The sequence below is a fragment of the Equus przewalskii genome, chromosome 9 (genome assembly GCF_037783145.1).
Source record: "Equus przewalskii isolate Varuska chromosome 9, EquPr2, whole genome shotgun sequence".
NCBI lineage: Eukaryota > Metazoa > Chordata > Mammalia > Perissodactyla > Equidae > Equus > Equus przewalskii.
Genome location: NC_091839.1, coordinates 24,635,380 through 24,652,808, shown reverse-complemented (window position 1 = coordinate 24,652,808; position 17,429 = coordinate 24,635,380). Strand labels below are relative to the sequence as shown.

General features: G+C 44.1%; 1 protein-coding gene across 2 annotated transcripts; it reads right to left on the bottom strand.

The window, feature by feature from the left end:
• Nucleotides 1–6,784: 6,784 nt before the first annotated feature.
• LOC103544734 (zinc finger and SCAN domain-containing protein 5B-like) lies at nucleotides 6,785–16,987 on the bottom strand. Of its 2 annotated transcripts, XM_070558650.1 has the most exons (5): nucleotides 16,656–16,987; nucleotides 10,563–11,077; nucleotides 9,045–9,251; nucleotides 7,920–8,121; nucleotides 6,785–7,676 (listed from the first exon to the last, which is right to left on the bottom strand). In XM_070558650.1, the coding sequence occupies exons 2-5, from the start codon at nucleotides 10,947–10,949 to the stop codon at nucleotides 6,928–6,930; spliced, it is 1,545 nt and encodes a 514-aa protein (XP_070414751.1). In that variant the 5' UTR covers nucleotides 10,950–11,077; nucleotides 16,656–16,987; the 3' UTR covers nucleotides 6,785–6,927. The 2 variants fall into 2 exon arrangements, with proteins under 2 accessions (XP_070414751.1, XP_008509763.1); XM_008511541.2 differs by lacking the exon at nucleotides 16,656–16,987 and having other exon boundaries at nucleotides 6,785–7,679.
• Between the last annotated feature and the right edge of the window lie 442 nt (nucleotides 16,988–17,429).

Here is a 17,429-nt window from a genome sequence, read left to right as displayed (position 1 = left end):
ACCTCCAGTACTATGTTAAATAAGAGTGGCGATAGAGGGCATCCTTGTCTCGTTCCTGTTTTCAGGGGGATGGCGTTCAGTTTTTGCCCATTGAGTATGATGTTGGCTATGGGTTTGTCATATATGGCCTTTATTAGGTTGAGGTAGTTTCCCTCTATGCCCATTTTGTTCAGAGTTTTTATCATAAATGGCTGTTGGATCTTGTCAAATGCCTTCTCTGCATCTATTGAGATGATCATGTGGTTTTTATTCCTCAGTTTGTTGATGTGGTGTATCATATTGATTGATTTGCGGATGTTGAACCATCCCTGTGTCCCTGGTATGAATCCCACCTGATCATGATGTTTGATTCTTCTGATGAATTGCTGAATTCTGGTTGCCAAAATTTTGTTTAGAATTTTTGCATCTATGTTCATCAGTGATATTGGCCTGTAGTTCTCTTTTTTTCATGGTGTCCTTATCAGGCTTTGGTATCAGCGTGATGTTGGCCTTGTAGAATGTGTTAGGAAGTGTTCCATCCTCCCTAACTTTTTTGGAATAGCTTGAAAAGGATAGGTATTAAATCCTCTCTGAAAGTTTGGTAGAATTCCCCAGGAAAGCCATCTGGTCCTGGGGTTTTATTCTTTGGGATGTTTTTGATTGCTGTTTCAATCTCTTTCCTTGTGATTGGTCTGTTCAAATTGTCTGCCTCTTCTTGAGTGAGCTTTGGGAGAGTGTAGGAGTCCAAGAATTTATCCATTTCCTCTAGGTTATCCATTCTGTTGGCATATAGTTTTTTGTAGTATTCTCTTATAGTCCGTTGTATTTCTGCAGAGTCTGTTGTTATTTCTCCTCTTTCATTTCTGATTTTGTTTATTTGACCTTTCTCCCTTTTTTTCTTTCTAAGTCTGGCTAGGGGTTTGTCAATTTTATTTATCTTCTCAAAAAACCAGCTCTTTGTTTCATTGATCTTTTCTACTGCCTTTTTCATTTCAATAGTATTTATTTCTGCTCTGATTATTATTATTTCTCTCCTTCTGCTGACTTTGGGCTTTATTTGTTCTTTTTTCTCTAGTTCAGTTAGGTGTAGTTTAAGATTCCTTATTTGCGATTTTCCTTGTTTGTTAAGATGTGCCTGTATTGCGATGAATTTTCCTCTTAATACAGCTTTTGCTGTATCCCATATGAGTTGGTATGGCATGTTATCATTTTCATTTGTTTCCAGGTATTTTTTGATTTCTTCTTTAATTTCTTCAATGATCCATTGCTTGTTCAGAAGTGTGTTGTTTAGTCTCCACATCTTTGTGCCTTTCTCAGCTTTTTTCTTGTAATTAATTTCTAGCCTTATAGCATTATGATCAGAGAAGATGCTTGTTATTATTTCAATTGTTTTTTAAACTTGTAGAGGCTTGCCTTGTTTCCCAACATATGGTCTATCCTTGAGAATGTTCCATGTGCACTTGAGAAGAATGTGTATTCAGCTGTTTTAGGGTGAAGTGATCTATATATGTCTGTTAAGTCCAATTGTTTTAGTTTTTCATTTAGCTCCACTATTTCCTTGTTGATTTTCTGTCTGGATGATCTGTCCATTGATGCGAGTGGGGTGTTGAGGTCCCCTACTATTATTATGTTGTTTTTAACATCTTCCTTTAGGTCTATTAATAGTTGCTTTATGAATCTTGGTGCTCCTGCGTTGGGTGCATAGATATTTATAAGCGTTATTTCTTCTTGATGAAGTGTCCCTTTGATCATTATATAGTGTCCCACTGTGTCTCTCTTTACCTGTCTTATTTTGAAATCCACTTTGTCTGATATAAGAATTGCAACACCTGCCTTATTTTGCTTGCTATCAGCTTGAAGTATTGTCCTCCACCCCTTCACTCTGAGCCTGTGTTTGTCCTTGGGGCTGAGACGTGTTTCCTGGAGGCAACAAATTGTTGGATCTTGTTCTTTAACCCATTTTGCCATTCTGTGTCTTTTTATTGGAGAATTCAATCCATTTACATTGAGAGTGATTATTGATGCATGTGGACTTAATGCTGTCAATCTGTCGCTCATTATCTTGTTTTCCTACATTTCTTTTCCTGTGTGCTTTAGCCTACCCCTTTAATACTGCAATTTATTATGCTGGGTTTCTTAGATTTTTCCTTATTTATGATTTGTGACTCTGTTCTGTATTTTATTTTAGTGTCTACCTTGAAGTTTGTATTTAGAATCTCGTGTATAATATAGTCTATTCTCTGGTGGTCTCTTACTTACTTGGCCTAGACTGATTTAGACCCTTTGCTCTTCCCCTCCTAAATAATTATTTTCATTTCTTACTCCAACTCGTGTTATGAATTTGTAGTTAGAGTGATAAGATTGTCCTTGCTTTGGTAGTTTCCTTACCTTTACCCTAATGCTATAGTTGAATATTTGCTAACCTGTTCTGGTTCTATCCATCGGTCTCCCTAGTCTGTGGATTGTGACCCCTTTCTCCCTTTTTTCTTTTTTCAGGTATGAGAGCCTCTTGAGGATTTCTTGTAGTGGAGGGCTTTTAGTTTCAAATTCCCTTAACTTTTCTTTGTCTGGAAAAGATTTAATTTCTCCCTCATATCTGAAGGAAATTCTTGCTGGATAGAATATTCTTGGCTGAAGATTTTTATCTTTTAAGGCTTTGACTATGTCACTCCATTCTCTCCTAGCTTGTAAGGTTTCTTTAGAGAAATCCGCTGAAAGTCTGATAGGAGCTTCTTTGTAGGTTATACTCTTCTTTTTTCTTGCTTCCTTGAGTATTCTTTCTTTATCTTTCCTTCTTGCCAATTGTACTACTATGTGCCTTGCAGTAGGTCTTTTTACATTGACAAATCTAGGAGATCTGAAAGCTTCCTCTACACGCATTTCTCCGTCAATCCCTAGATTTGGGAAGTTCTCTTCAACAATTTCGTTAAGCACACTTTCTGCTCCATTTTCCTTTTCCATATTCTCGGGAATTCCTATGATCCTTAAGTTCTTACTCCTCATTGAATCCATTATCTCTCAGAGATTTGCCTCGTTTTTTAAAATTCCTAGTTCTCTTTCTTCCTCTGTCTGGAGCCATTCAGCCTGTCTATCTTCAGTTATATTAATTTGCTCTTCTATGGTGTCTACACGGGCATCCAGGGAATCTGTATTCTGTTTTATCTGGTCCATTGTGTTTTTCTTCTCTAGTAATTCTGTTTGATTCTTCCTTATGATTTCAATCTCTTTTGTGAAATAACTCCAGAACTCATTGGCTTGTTTCTCTATCTTTCTCTCTACCTCATTGAGTTTTTTGATTATAGCTGCTCTGAACTCATTATCACTTAGTTTACCTAATTCCAAGTCCTCAGGACTTAATTCTCTGTTTTTATTGTTTTCCTTCTGGTCTGGGGCTTTTATAAATTGCTGGATGGTAGAGGAGCGTTTTTTTCGCATGGTGGTAGAATTCAGTTGCAGTTACAGCCTGTCGCCACTAGATGGGGGTCGAGAGCCACGTGTTCTGAGCTCTCCGCCTTGGAGCAAGATGGCTGTGCCCAGCGTGGTTTGCCGGGAGGGAGGGGCTGCTTTTCTCGCGCGCTGATCTGGATTCAGATCAGTTCTGTTCTCTGGTCTCCCGAGGCCCTGGGTTTATGGGGTCCCTGCAGACGGAAGCTTTCCCCCCGTCAGCGGGTTTCCACTGAACCAGCGACAGGAGTCCTGGATGATCCCCCGGTCGCGCGGCCCCTCTCCCGCTCCTTCCCGACTCACAACCCCAGACTCTAGAGGAGGGAGCCACGTTCTCTCCTACCCGTTCCAGTGCCTCCGAGGCCGTCAGCAACGTTTGCCTTCTCTGCCTTCTTGGTATTGTAGGTCTCTAACGTGTTGGTATTAGATTTATTCTCTGAAATTCAGTTTTTCCAATCTTTTGTTGTATTTTGGGGGGAGAGAATCCTGGGTCAGCTCACCCTGCCATTTTGCTCTGCCCCTTCTCCCTGGAAACGTTTTTTAATAGGTCGGATGAAAGCTACATGAGACCTCCAGGCACAATTTTTGCAACTTCCTGTGAATCTATAATTATTTCATAATAAAAGAACAGAAGTCTACCCAGGTGATTCCAAATCTAAGAACCGAAGATGAAGGGCAGTGGTTCACATATCTTGGGATGTATTAGAATCACCTGCAGGGCTTGTTAAACCAGAGCCGGAACCCCATCCCCAGAGCTTCTGATTCAGTAGGTTTGGGTTAGGGGCTGAGAATTTGAATTTCTAACAAGTACCCCAGGTATATGGATGCAGCTGGTTGTGGGGGGCAACCACACCTAGAGAGGTGGGACTGACTGAATGGTTTATCATATGTGACCTCCTCTCTTCCTAAATCCTAACTGTATCCTCTAAGAGGGTCTAGAGGCCTGGAGAATACAGTGGTGCCAGAGGCAGACCTCTCTGCACACACAGCAATGCTCATCCTCTCCAGGTTGAGGGTGGAGGTGGGTGAGCGAGCCACTGAAATGGACTCACTGATTTCAATGAGAGGATGGGGACACAGAGTGACAAGGCACCTAGCAGTCACTAGGGTTACTACAAGGGACAATCAGAAAACTGACCTGGCAGAGTCAGGCACACCGTAAGACCACACTCCAGACCAAGCAAATCCTTATCTCTGGGTGTGGCCCCCAAGCATGGGTGGTTTTCTTTTTCTTTAACTTTCCAGGTCATTCTGACATGCAGCCAAACTGGAAAATGGAGCTACAAAGAAACTTTGAGCGTGCTTAATTGATCTCAGAGTCCCTACGATTAAAAGAAATGAACAGGTTGGATCAGCAAAACATTTCCCAGGGGGCCGGCCTGGTGGCACAGCGGTTAAGTGCGCATGTTCCACTTCGGCGGCCCCAGGGTTCGCCAGTTCGGATCCCGGGTGCAGACATGGCACCGCTTGGCAAGCCATGCTGTGTGGCAGGCATCCCACATATAAAGTAGAGGAAGATGGGCACAGATGTTAGCTCAGGGCCAGTCTTCCTCAGCAAAAAAGGGGAGGATTGGCAGCAGATGTTAGCTCAGGGCTAACCTTCCTCAAAAACAAAAGCATAAACAAAAACAAAAACATTTTCCAGGTCCGGTGAAGGATGTCAGACTAAATCACCAGGATGGAGAGCCACCTCCCACTCAGCCCCACACTGCTCAGTCTGGAGTCCTAGCATGAGAAGGGAGTCCACCTACCCTGGATTAGGGACGTGAACCTGCCTCACGGAATTCCTAAGCCCGGCTCCTGAGAGGCCTGAGGGCTTCTGTAAATGGGCCATCCCTGAGGGAAGTGACAGACCCAGACCTCTGAAGACGACCAGACCCTGCCTGCCAGCTAAGCCCACCTTTCTCAGGATGTCCCAAGACCAGAATCATTGGTATCCCCTGAGAACTTCTTAAAACACAACAAGGAGAATCTGAGAAACCTTCACCGCCAAGAGGAGGCCAAGGAGATGGCAACTAAATTCACTATGGTTTCCTGGACAGGATCCTGGAACAGAACATTATGTGACAACCAAGGAAATCTCAATAAACTATGGGCCTTAATTAATCTCAGTGTATCATATTAGTTCATCAGTTGTGACAAATGTACCATATTAACACGCAAGGTTAATAACAGGGGAAATGGTGTGGGATATATGGGAATCCTGTGGATTCTATTTATTTATGTATCTTTATTATTTACTATTATTTTTTCTTCTCCTCCCTAAAGCCCCCCAGTACATAGTTGTATATTCTAGTTGTGGCTCCTTCTGGTGGTGCTATGTGGGACCCCATTTCAGGATGGCTTGAGGTGCAGTGCTATGTCCGCGCCCAGGATCCGAACCAGTGAAACCCTGGGCCGCTGAAGCTGAGCGCATGAACTTAACCACTTGGCCATGGGGCTGGCCCCAGGTTTTAGAAAACTATTCTAAAACTCACTTTATCATAAAATGCAGATTCTCAGGTCCCACCCAGAGCTACTCAATCAGAAACTGAGTGTGGGTCCATCCATGTGAGGTTTAACAAAGGCTTCAGGGGGTGTGGATGGAACTAAATCAAGGAGCACTGATAATTAGCGGCTCAGAATGCTCTGTAATCCACTGGTCAAAGGGGGAATTTACGGGTTGTCAAATTTAGTAAATAAAAATATAGGATACTGGGGTAAGGAGGGATGAATAGGCAGAACACAGAGGATTTTTAGGGCAGTGAAACTATTCTGTATGATACCATATGATGGATACATGTCATTACACATTTGTCCAAGCCCATAGAATGTACAACAGCAAGAGCGACCCCTAATGTAACCTATAAGCTTTGGACGATGATGATGTGTCGACGTAGGTTCATCAATTGTAGCAAACATCCCAGTCTGCTAGGGGATGTGGATAGTGGGGGAGGTTGTGTGTGGGCAGGGCCAGGGGTCTATGGGAAATCGCTGTACTTTCTGCTCAATTTTGCTGTGAACCAAAACTGCTCTAAAAAATAAAGTCTATTTAAAAAACACAAGATGCCCAGTGAAATTTGAATTTCAGATAAAACAACGAATTCAGAACATTATATTAAAAAACTTTGTTTATCTGAAATTCAAATTTCACTGTGTATTCTGTATTTAATCTGGCCACCCTGCTTGGATCAGCCTATTTTACAAAGAAAGAATGGGCAAGAGGTGCACAATCAGCAGCCTCAGTTTAACCACGAAATACTATTAAGAACTAACGAGACTTGCAGGCACTGAAGAAAAGCAACATAAACCAAAAAACATACAGGAAAGAAAACAATAGGGGATAATACAACAGAAAACAAAAACCAATAGGGAAGCCAAATAATTACTCAAAGATCCTTTAATTAAGATTTATAGAGCCCCCATTGTGTGCCAGAAACCTTGTAAGTGCTTAACACGTCATACATCATTTTTATAACACAGGTGACAGGTCACGGTCAATTTCCTTCTTGGGGCAGAAGGGAATCACTGGGAAATCATTTTTGAATGTGTTTTTTGGTGGCGTTTAAAAGTTCCCAGCTGACGGAAGGCACCTTGGCACTCGTGACACACATAGGGTTTGATTCCAGAGTGGGTGCGTCGGTGGACGTTGAGGTTCCCCTTGTGGGTGAAAGCTTTCTCGCAGTCTTCACATCGGTACGGCTTTTCCTTGGTGTGGATCTTCTCATGGCTGCGCAGGGTGGAGTCGTGAGTGAACTTCTTGAGACAGAGTCTACAGCAGTACGGCTTCTCGCCTGTGTGGATTCGCTGGTGAACTCGGAGGTCTGAAGCCTGCATGAAACCCTTGGGACAGATATTACATTTAAAGGGTCTCTCGCCTGTGTGTGTCCTCTGGTGAAGGTCGAACTGAGATTTATAATGAAATCTCTTATTGCATACCCTACATTCTTTCATCCATCCTGTGGCTTCTTTGCCAACAGGAAGATCGGATGATTCCACGGCGCTTGGCGAATGAACTGAATTTGACCCAAGCTGTCCTGAGAATTCTCCTTTGTCCAAATATGTGGCTCTTTCTTGAGGCATGTCTTGGGAAATGGGAGTGTTGTCCTGTTCTCTTCTTTTGGAGTTTCTCACACTCTTCTGGGAATCTACTCTATTCCCAGTCTGAGTCAAAACTTCTCTCTCTGAAATGAGGGTGGAAGGTATGTCGGCATCCACATTTTTAATAGAAGTTTCTTCTTGGGGATTCTTCCCGTCCTTGGCCCTTACAGAATCTGCTGAAAGAAGGGGTTCAACGTACAACATTTAATAAAGAGCATTTTCAACGATGCCAAACTCATTTGAACCAAACACTGATGTTGGCTGAGAACGTCCTATCCATCAACACACCTAAGAGACTGGATTGTAGGACACTCTGGAAAGTCAGTGATGGAGAAAGCTTGGCATTTTGAGAGCCACCTACCAGCACCCCCCGCCCCCCACCAAGAGATAGTAATGCTGAATACCCAGCCCTGTACCAGCATAGGAAGAGTCACTAACTCCTCTGAATTCCCAGTTTCCATACTCTCCAGGACACTTCGGAAGCTGAGGCTCTTGAGATTCAAGTGTTGTTGTCTCTTCCCTGTCTTCCATCAGGTCCTCCTTCAAGTTCTGCTTGCGTCTCAGACCCTCCCGGTCATCTACCTTAGGAATGGTCTCTGGCAGGAGAACTTTCCGTCCCTGATAATGGCAACCAAGTGTAGTTACTAACAGGTCTAAATTTGGGAAAGCTTGTCCCTTCTTTCCCCATCCTACTCATCTCCCTGGTCTGAGACACCAACTTTCCTAATAACATACTTTTATGGATATGCCTAGACTTTTGGGCCACCCCATCACCCCTGATAATCATCACCTGATTCCCAAGTCTGTCGTTAATTGGCACACCTTTAAGTCAAGTCCATACATGAGTTTTTACTCTTAATTCTCTAAGCCTACTCTCTAAGTCATCCCAACTTCTCCCTGCCCCCGATTCTGGAGGTAGAATGACTGTAGGTCCAGGTCTCTGAACTCAGCACTACTGATATTTTGGTTGGATGATTCTTTACTGTGGGGGCTGTCCAGTGCATCGCAGGATGACCAGCAGCATCCCTGGTCTCTACTCACCAGATGTCAACAGCATCCCCCACCCCCACCCCATTTTGACAACCAAAAATGTCTCCAGACATTGGCAAATGTCTTCTGGGAGGCAAAATGACTCCAACTGAGAACCACTCCTTTAAGGAATTGACAATATTCCAAAAACTGGGTCCTTGGCCAATTATCATTTTAGGGAATGCCTTTGAGGAAACTGACTATGGGGAAATGAGCTTTCAGTTCATTAACCTCTGGCAAATTGACCTAGCACCATTTCATTGAGACTATTTCTTTCTCTCCAACCTTAACACTAAAAGCTGTAATGATGGAGGGACAGAGGTTAAGTCTTCATTCTTCACACTGGCTCGGCAATGTCTAGGGACTTAATGCGTCCGTGGCATTCCTAGGGTAAATGGGACCAGTTCTGTTCTGTGCCAAATATCCAGTTATTCTAGCAGCTACACCTTCTGCTTCCTCTTGTACCTCCTACCACCTCTCCCTGGAGACGAGGGAGGGCATCACACACTCACCTGCGCCGTTGACATTTCACAGATTCCTGGCTGGTTCCCCAGCTCTCGGCTGACCTGCTGATTCTTCTCTGGATGTATCTCACTCACAGAGGATTGATGCTTCCTGGACAAGTCTATCACATCGTCCATGCCACTGACCTCAGCTTCGGCCATCTGAACATCTGAATTTCGTATAAGAAATTTCTGTCCTCCTAAGCTCACTATGGTCTGTGGGGAAAAAAATAAAATAAGATCGGGCTCGATCAAAGAACCAGAATGTAGCTCTCATGCTCCCTGCATGCATCCCACTATGCACTCACACTTGGCTGGGATTACCTCCTTAAAATAGTAACCTCCCAAGTTCTAACAACCAAAAAATGTCTCCCAACATTGCCAACTTGCACCGTGGGGGGTGAAGGTGGACTCAGCCCACCCCCTTGCATGGACAACTACTGGCCTCGATCAAGATTAGGTTGTATCACCTCTGAACCGTCATAATCACATCTCTGATTTGAGTCTGGCCACAATATCTAATGTACCTGAATACCTCCCCATTTTCTCCTGCCTCCTCAGTTAGTAATCATCCCTCAAACTATGCCATCATAATGCATGCTTTGTCCATTTCCCAATCTAGGAACGTGCGACATGGTGCAATGAAATCCAACACCTTGCCAAAGGGATGCTTCAAATGTTTGGCTTTTGCATCTCACGCAGCTGGGTCTTAAGAATTTCTTTATTAAACCAGGTTAACATTCTACAATTCCTCATAGCATTTTTTCCAGTGTTGTCAAAGCTTATAATTCCCACTCTTCGCCCCTAGCGGATTTCATCATCTACCACAGAACACATGGGGAAAGGAGGAGTGCCATGTTGGACTATCTCATTTCCATCCTGTCCACTCACAAAATCACCTATAAATGAACCTATTTCCCCATGACTGGAGCAAACTGTGCACCATGTGTACACCAGGTCCCATCCCCTCCTAGATCTTTTTGAGGCTTTTTTCCCCCTCCCCTTCCTTAATTCTTTCTCCAAAGCATGTGGGCACACTCAAACCTCCATGATGAAAACTGTTCTCATTTAAGTATCACCTAATCCAGTGGTTCTTACCTGGGAGCCATTTTGACCCTATGAGACATGTGGCAACGACTGGAGATTTTTGGGTTTTGATTTTCACAACTGAGGGAGGTTGCCATTGGCATCTAATGGGTAGAGACCAGAGATGCTTCTAAACATCCTATGATGCTCAAGACAGCCCACCCAGCAAAAAATGATCTATGCCCAAATATCACCACTGTTGATTTGAGAAAGTCTGACATTGAGCAGCATCTCTAGCCTCTACCCTCCAGAAGCCAGTGGCATCCCCTCTCCTGCTCCCCACCCCCCATTGTGACAGTCAAAAATGTCCCTAGACATTGCCAAGTGTCCCCTGAGGGGCAAACTCTCTCCCATTTGAGAACGACTTTCTAGTCCAACTCCATCTTGCAGCCCCCATACCAGCTCTGCCTTTCCCACTCCACTCATGAGGGTCCTACTCACCCATTTCTTGGGTTTCATGTTATTTCTTAGCATGTCCTCCAGGTCTCTGCAACTCTCCACACCACTCTCCTTGACTAAGACCTGGAGCTCCTGCGGCATTGAGATCATAAACTGCTCCATCACCAGCTTATCCAGAATCTGCTCCTTGGTGTGAAGATCTGGCCTCAGCCACAGATGGCAGAGTTCATAGAGTCTCCTCAGATCCTGGATGGGGTCTGATTCCTCCGAGCTGGTAAACGCTCTAAAGCTAATGTGCCAAGCCTCAGAGTCACAGTCCTGCTTTTCAATCAGGGCTCTTTGGGAGTGTACAGACGGTGGCAGCCCCGATCCCCAAGGGCTATCTTGGGGTTTTCCATGACCCCAGGAAAATGTCTGGTCCATAGCCATACCTACTGGAGAATTCTCCAGTTTGACTCTGAGCAAACTCTTCAAGAAGCCAGTGCCTAATTGAGACCTATCTAAAGAGATTTATCTCCGGGTTTCCTCAGTAACAGATTGACTGTTTCTTCAGAACTCTGGAGGGGGAAAAAAAAAGAATGAACCAGATCAGTTTAATTTCTTTCTCCACCCTTCCCTCCCCTTTAAATTCCTCATCCCAATTTTGGACCCCATCCTCCGCTGGTTCTATGTTTAATATTATGGAAATTAATCCATACTAGTGTTCTTCCAATATCCACCTTTATAGTAAAAGGTGGCTGAAATGACTGAATCCCCCTAGATTCTGAGCTCTAAAAGTATAGAGGTGGGGTCGTTTTCTCATCTGTAAATTGGGACAATGTTGTTCTTTACTGTATTAAATATGATTACTATGTGTAAAGCCCCTAAAAAATTGTAACGATAATGTCAAGTTTTTCTAGCCTCCCATCAGGACAAGATACAAGGCAAAGCTGTGTTAGTCATGATTCTGCAGAAAAAAATATTTACAGCCTGAGAATTCCATAGAATTAGAATGGTTAGTAACACTGGAAATATTAACCTAAGATCATCCCTGACACAGTTCCTCCTTGATCCCAGGATATCGATCTGTCCAGGGAAGGGAGGGAACAAAGGAATCCTAAGAGAATTCAGCTCCTGAACAGATCGTTTGTTACTATGGTAAAATACACATAACATAAAGTTCACCATCTTAACTCTGTTAAAGTGTGTGATTTCGTGGCACTAAGTACATTCGCAATGTTGTACAAGCGTCCCACTGTTCAGGTCCAGAACTTTTTCATCACCTCAAAAGGAAACCCCATACCCATTAAGTGGTCACTCCCCATTCTCCACCCACCTCCACCCCCCAGCCCTGGGCAATCCGTTAACCTGCTATCAGTTGCTATGGGTTACATATTCTTAATCTCATCCCAGAAAATGGATTTAAAATCCAGTGCTCTTTGAAATTTTCAGGAAAGTTTTAAGAGAAAAGTTTTTAGGAGGTCCTATATCTAGCTTCCAAAGGCAAGCACCACTTTGTGATATTCTCCAGACATCAATTTTGTCCCAAGTTCAACAGCTTTGAAAAGAATACACCCCAGCTTTCCTTCTAGCCACAGGTTGGAGATCAACCTGAAGGTCTGGGGAGAGGAGAAAGACCCAGGAGGGAGGGTCTTGGGCAAGGTTGCTGGAGAGCCAGGACGGAGACCCTAGGAGAGGTGGGGGTTCCCAGAGCTTCCTGTGTCAGGAAGGCGGGAAAGCATGCAGATATGAGAAAAGAGAGCTGGAAATCTAGGAATGAAAAGTGGTTTCATGTTACTAGACGTCTGGGAGGAGGCAGGGATTCAGCTGGGAATTTTTAATCACTTTGGGTTCCTTTCACATTAGTGCAAGCCACGGAACCTCAGAAGAAAAATTAAAGCAGGACACATTTTAGGATTCAATTCTGGGGGACTTAGCACGCCAGTGAGCGCCACGGGGCACCGAGACAGACAAACGGGCTCTGATCCTGACTGGATTAGGAGGTTGAGAGCAGGTCCTTAATTAAAGGTTTGATTGACCCTGTGGATAGTAAAAATACCATAATATTTTTAAAGTAATAGCAGGACCTGAGAAGAAATCTCCTGGGGAAAACCACATCCCATGCAGAAGAATTCAGAGGTAACCCACTTGCCTAAAATCCACAGTAGTTGAAGTTTTCCTATGTCAGATCATTTGGGGAAGCTTGCTCAGTTCTGTGGGTTATTTTTACTTTTGTTTGTTTGTTTTTTGAGGAGATTAGCCCTGAGCTAACATCTCTTGCCAATCTACCTCTTTTGTTTTCTCCCCAAAACCCCAGTGCACAGTTGTATATGCTAGTTGTGGGTCATTCTAGCTCCTCTACAAGGGACGCCACCACAGCACGCGGGCCCAGGATCCCAACCTGCAAACCCGCAGCAACCAAAGCAGAGCAGGGACTCCACCACTCGGCCACCGGCTGGCCCCTCCGTGTTGTTTTAATTCCAGGCTCTGTCTTTGATTAGCTGTGGTGTCTTGAGCAAATCATTTAGCAATTCAGACACCTTAAAACTTCACTCTTAGATTGAAGGCAAGATAAGATGGTGCTGATAATACGCCCGGCACATTGTTGTTGGTCGTAGTGATTAATACTTAAAGCAATGGTTCTGAGCCACAGGTGACTTGTGCCCCCACTGCCCCCCACCCCCACCCTGGGGACATCTGGTGATGGCTAGAGACATCCTCGGTTGTCACATTCAGGGCATAGGGGAGGGAAGGGGCTGGAGAGAGAGATGCGGCCAAACATCCTACAACACACAGGACAACAGCAACAAAATTTATCTGGCCAAAAATGTCAATCGTGCCGCGGCTGAGAACCCCTGGTTTACACTATAAACCACACCACACCATGGGTGTGCTGACATGATTCCCATTTCACAAATGAGCTAAACAAGAAATCAGTGTTAATAACGGGGTGCGAGGGAGACCCGTGGCTTCCACGAGATCTCAGAGCTGCTGCATGGCGAGTATAAACCCACACCCCTCTGACACCAGACCCGCGCCCCCCAGTTTCTGAGGCCGCCCCGCGTGGACAGGCCCAGCTAACTTACCGCCTCGGCGTCTTCCCGCCCTCAGCCTCCCGCGCTCCGGGCCGGCCGTCCGACTGTGCCCTGAGCCCAGACGTCTCTGCTTATATAGGACCCGAGAAACTCCGGGACGCGCCTCCTGCTACCTCATCAGCCCACTGATTGGTTTAAGGCCCCGGAACCAACCATTTTAGACAATCCGCGAGGATTACGTTTCCCTCGGAAACTCCACCAAGAGAAAAAATAATTTAGAAATAGGTCCACACTGGAAACAATATTGATTTTCCTGGTCTAGTGAATTATTCATCCTATGCCTGAAATGTGCGGAGGAGTCAAGGAATGTAGATCCGCCAAGTTTTACCCAGTTTGGGCCATATCTTTTTTTTTTTTTAACGTAAATGAGTCTGAAAAGATTTTATTTAAAATAAGCTAAGGGGCTGGCCCGTGGCGTGTTGGTTAGGTTTGTGCACTCCGCCACAGCGGCCAGGGTTTCCCAGGTTCGGATCCCAAGTGCGGACCAAACACTGCTTGTCAAGCCACGCTGTGGCTAACAGCTCAGGGTCAATCTTCCTCACACGCAAAAGAAATAAAATAAAATAAGCTGACAAGGCCAAGTATGAGAAGAATATACTTCTGAGTAGGCATTTAGAAAACTAGAGGTGTATACAAGTAGAGAAAAAGGATGACATCATATCAGTTTTGCAAGCCATATTTCTCCTAAATGCCAAAGAGAAGCAATATCTTAAGGAAGGAACACGAACTGATATCAAGTCCATGATTTAATCTAGCTCCAGCACAGTTTTGATTTAATTCCAAGATATTGAAAAAGGAAAAGTAATTATTGATACATAAAGAATATTAGTGATTTTTTAAATTTTTTTTTTTTTTTTTTTACTATTTTTCAATATCTTGGGATTAATATGTTAAAGCTTTGCTCGAACTAGGTTAAATCAGGGACTTGATGTTAATTAACTTACCCCTTTACAAAAACAATGGAAACCAGAGAAAAAGACTGGACACCACTCTGTGTTCCATTCCTCCCCGGGGTGGGGAAGACGGTTTGTAGACAGACTCAGGCTCCTACACGGACCTTAATTCTTGACGCCCTGAATCATATCTTACAAATTCTGAAAGGCTAAAACGGTGGGTCTGCAGGTTATTGCGTGAATCATTGTGTTTATGTTGAATTTTAATCAAGGGCTGGGCGTGATGAGATTACCATTTTGGAAGTTCCCGGTGTCAATCAAATCATGACAAATCCATGTGTCAATCAAATCATGACAAATCCATTCCAGAGGTGGTCTCTTTGTTTCAGGTTCAGAGTAAATTTTTTTGTTTAACATTTCAGATGAACTGGAGGGCTGCTGGCCTCAGACTGATTCTGGTTTGGATCTGTGGGGAATCTTAAGCGAGCCTCTTAACGCTATGAACCTCAAATTTCTCGTAGGTAGAATGGGGGGTTATTCGATGCCTCCTGTGTGGTTTTGAAAAGTCAAGGAAGACTATGGTAGGAAAGTACCTGATACATCGTTGTTTTAGCGGAAACTGTGATGATTATTTTCTGACATTTTTCCCTCTTAACAGTTGAGATTGTGACAATGCGTTAGAGTGAATAATGGTGAAGCCAAGAATTAACTGGAACCTGCCTGGAACTGCCATCGACCTCCCCAAGTTGTCCAACTCTTCCACTTTGGAAATTCATCTCATTCTAGTTTTAGCCTTCAAATTTTCTTTTAGGCTTTATTTTTTTTAGAGCAGTTTTATGTTCATGGCACAATCACCTTTATTATTTTGATCTTAGATCTGCTATAAATCCTCAATGGAGCTAAAAATGTCTGATTTAGATAGGCCTGAGGAACTCTGGGCCCCCATTTTGTTTCAACTTAAACTATTCACATGCTCTCGGCTTAATGATTAAATTTGGAAGACATCAATTGTTTGAGCATTACTTTACTTTTTTGGGGGTAAGGGGGGAGATTAGCCCTGAGCTAACATTCGCTTCCAATCCTTCTCTTTTTGCTGAGGAAGACTGGCCCTGAGCTAACATCTGTGCCCATCGTCCTCTACTTTGTATGTGGGACGCCTGCCACAGCATGGCTTGACAAGTGGTGCGTAGGTCCGCACCTGGGATTCGAACGGGTGAACACTGGCTGCCAAAGTGGAGTGCGTGAACTTAACCACTGCACCACTGGGCTGACCCCTCTGCATTATTTTAACTATATGACTAGATCCCCAGCCAGAACACCCTCATGAAATGCCTCGAAAGCAAATCTATCCCTGGAAACACTGATCTGTCCCATTACACCTTCTTGGTTTCCATCATGTCACTAGGATTGTGTAAGATGTAATCATTAGGAGAAGCTGAGTGAAGGGTACACAGGAGCTCTCTGCACTAACTTTGACACTTCTATGAGTGTCTAGAATTATTTCAAAACAAAAAGTTTACAAAGAAACAGTAGGGCATCTGATTTCTCCTGAGAAGTGGGTTTCAGGAGAATGACCAAAACAAAAGCAATCAATGCACATCATTGCTTTTCCTAAAAATGGTCCTTTTTTAATATTTTATTTTTATTGAGGTACAATTGAAAAATAAGATTGGGCTGTCCCGGCGGTACAGCAGTTAAGTTCACAGGTTCCACTTCTTGGTGGCCCGGGATTTGCCGGTTCGGATCCTGGGTGCTGATATGGCACCGCTTGGCAAAAGCCATGCTGTGACAGGCGTCCCACTATAAAGCAGAGGAAGATGGGCATGGATGTTAGCTCAGGGCCAGCCTTCCTCAGCAAAAAGAGAAGGATTGGTAGTAGTTCGCTCAGGACTAATCTTCCACAAAAAAAAAAAAAAAGCAAAGAAAAGAAAAATAAGATTGTGTATATTTAAAGTATACAATGTGATGGTTTGATACACGTGAAAGGATTACTACAGTCAAATTAATTAACACAGACAGAAGGGGCGGAGCAAAATGGCGGGGTAAGCTGACCCGGGATTCTCTCCCCTCCAAAATACAACAAAGGATTGGAAAAACTGAATTTCAGAGAATAAATCTAATGCCAACACGTTAGAGACCTACAATACCAAGAAGGCGGAGATCATAACCTTGCTTACACCCTCGGAGGCGCTGGAACGGTAGGAGAGAACGTCGCTCCCTCCCCTAGAGTCTGCGATCGCTGCTGCGCGGGTCCAGGAAGGAGCGGGAGAGGGGCCGCGCGACCGGGGGGATCATCCAGGACTCCAGCCGCTGATTCAGTGGAGACCCGCTGACGGGGGGAAAGCTTCTGTCCGCGGGGACCCCATAAACCCAGGGCCTTGGGAGACCAGAGAACAGAACTGATCCGAATCCAGCTCTGCGTGTGAGAAGAGCAGCCCCTCCCTCACAGAAAAGCGCACTGGGCGCTGCCATCTTGCCGAAGGCGGAGAGCTCAGAACACGTGGCTCTCGACCCCCATCTAGTGGCGACAGGCTGTAACTGCAACCGAATTCTACCAACATGAGAAAAAAACGCTCCTCTACCATCCAGCAATTTATAAAAGCCCCAGACCAGAAGGAAAACAATAAAAACAGAGAATTAAGTCCTGAGGACTTGGAATTAGGTAAACTAAGTGATAATGAGTTCAGAGCAGCTATAATCAAAAAACTCAATGAGGTAGAGAGAAAGATAGAGAAACAAGCCAATGAGTTCTGGAGTTACTTCACAAAAGAGATTGAAATTATAAAGAAGAATCAAACAGAATTACTAGAGATGAAAAACACAATGGACCAGATAAAACAGAATATGGATTCCCTGAATGCCCGTGTAGACACCATAGAAGAGCAAATTAACATAACTGAAGATAGACAGGCTGAATGGCTCCAGACAGAGGAAGAAAGAGA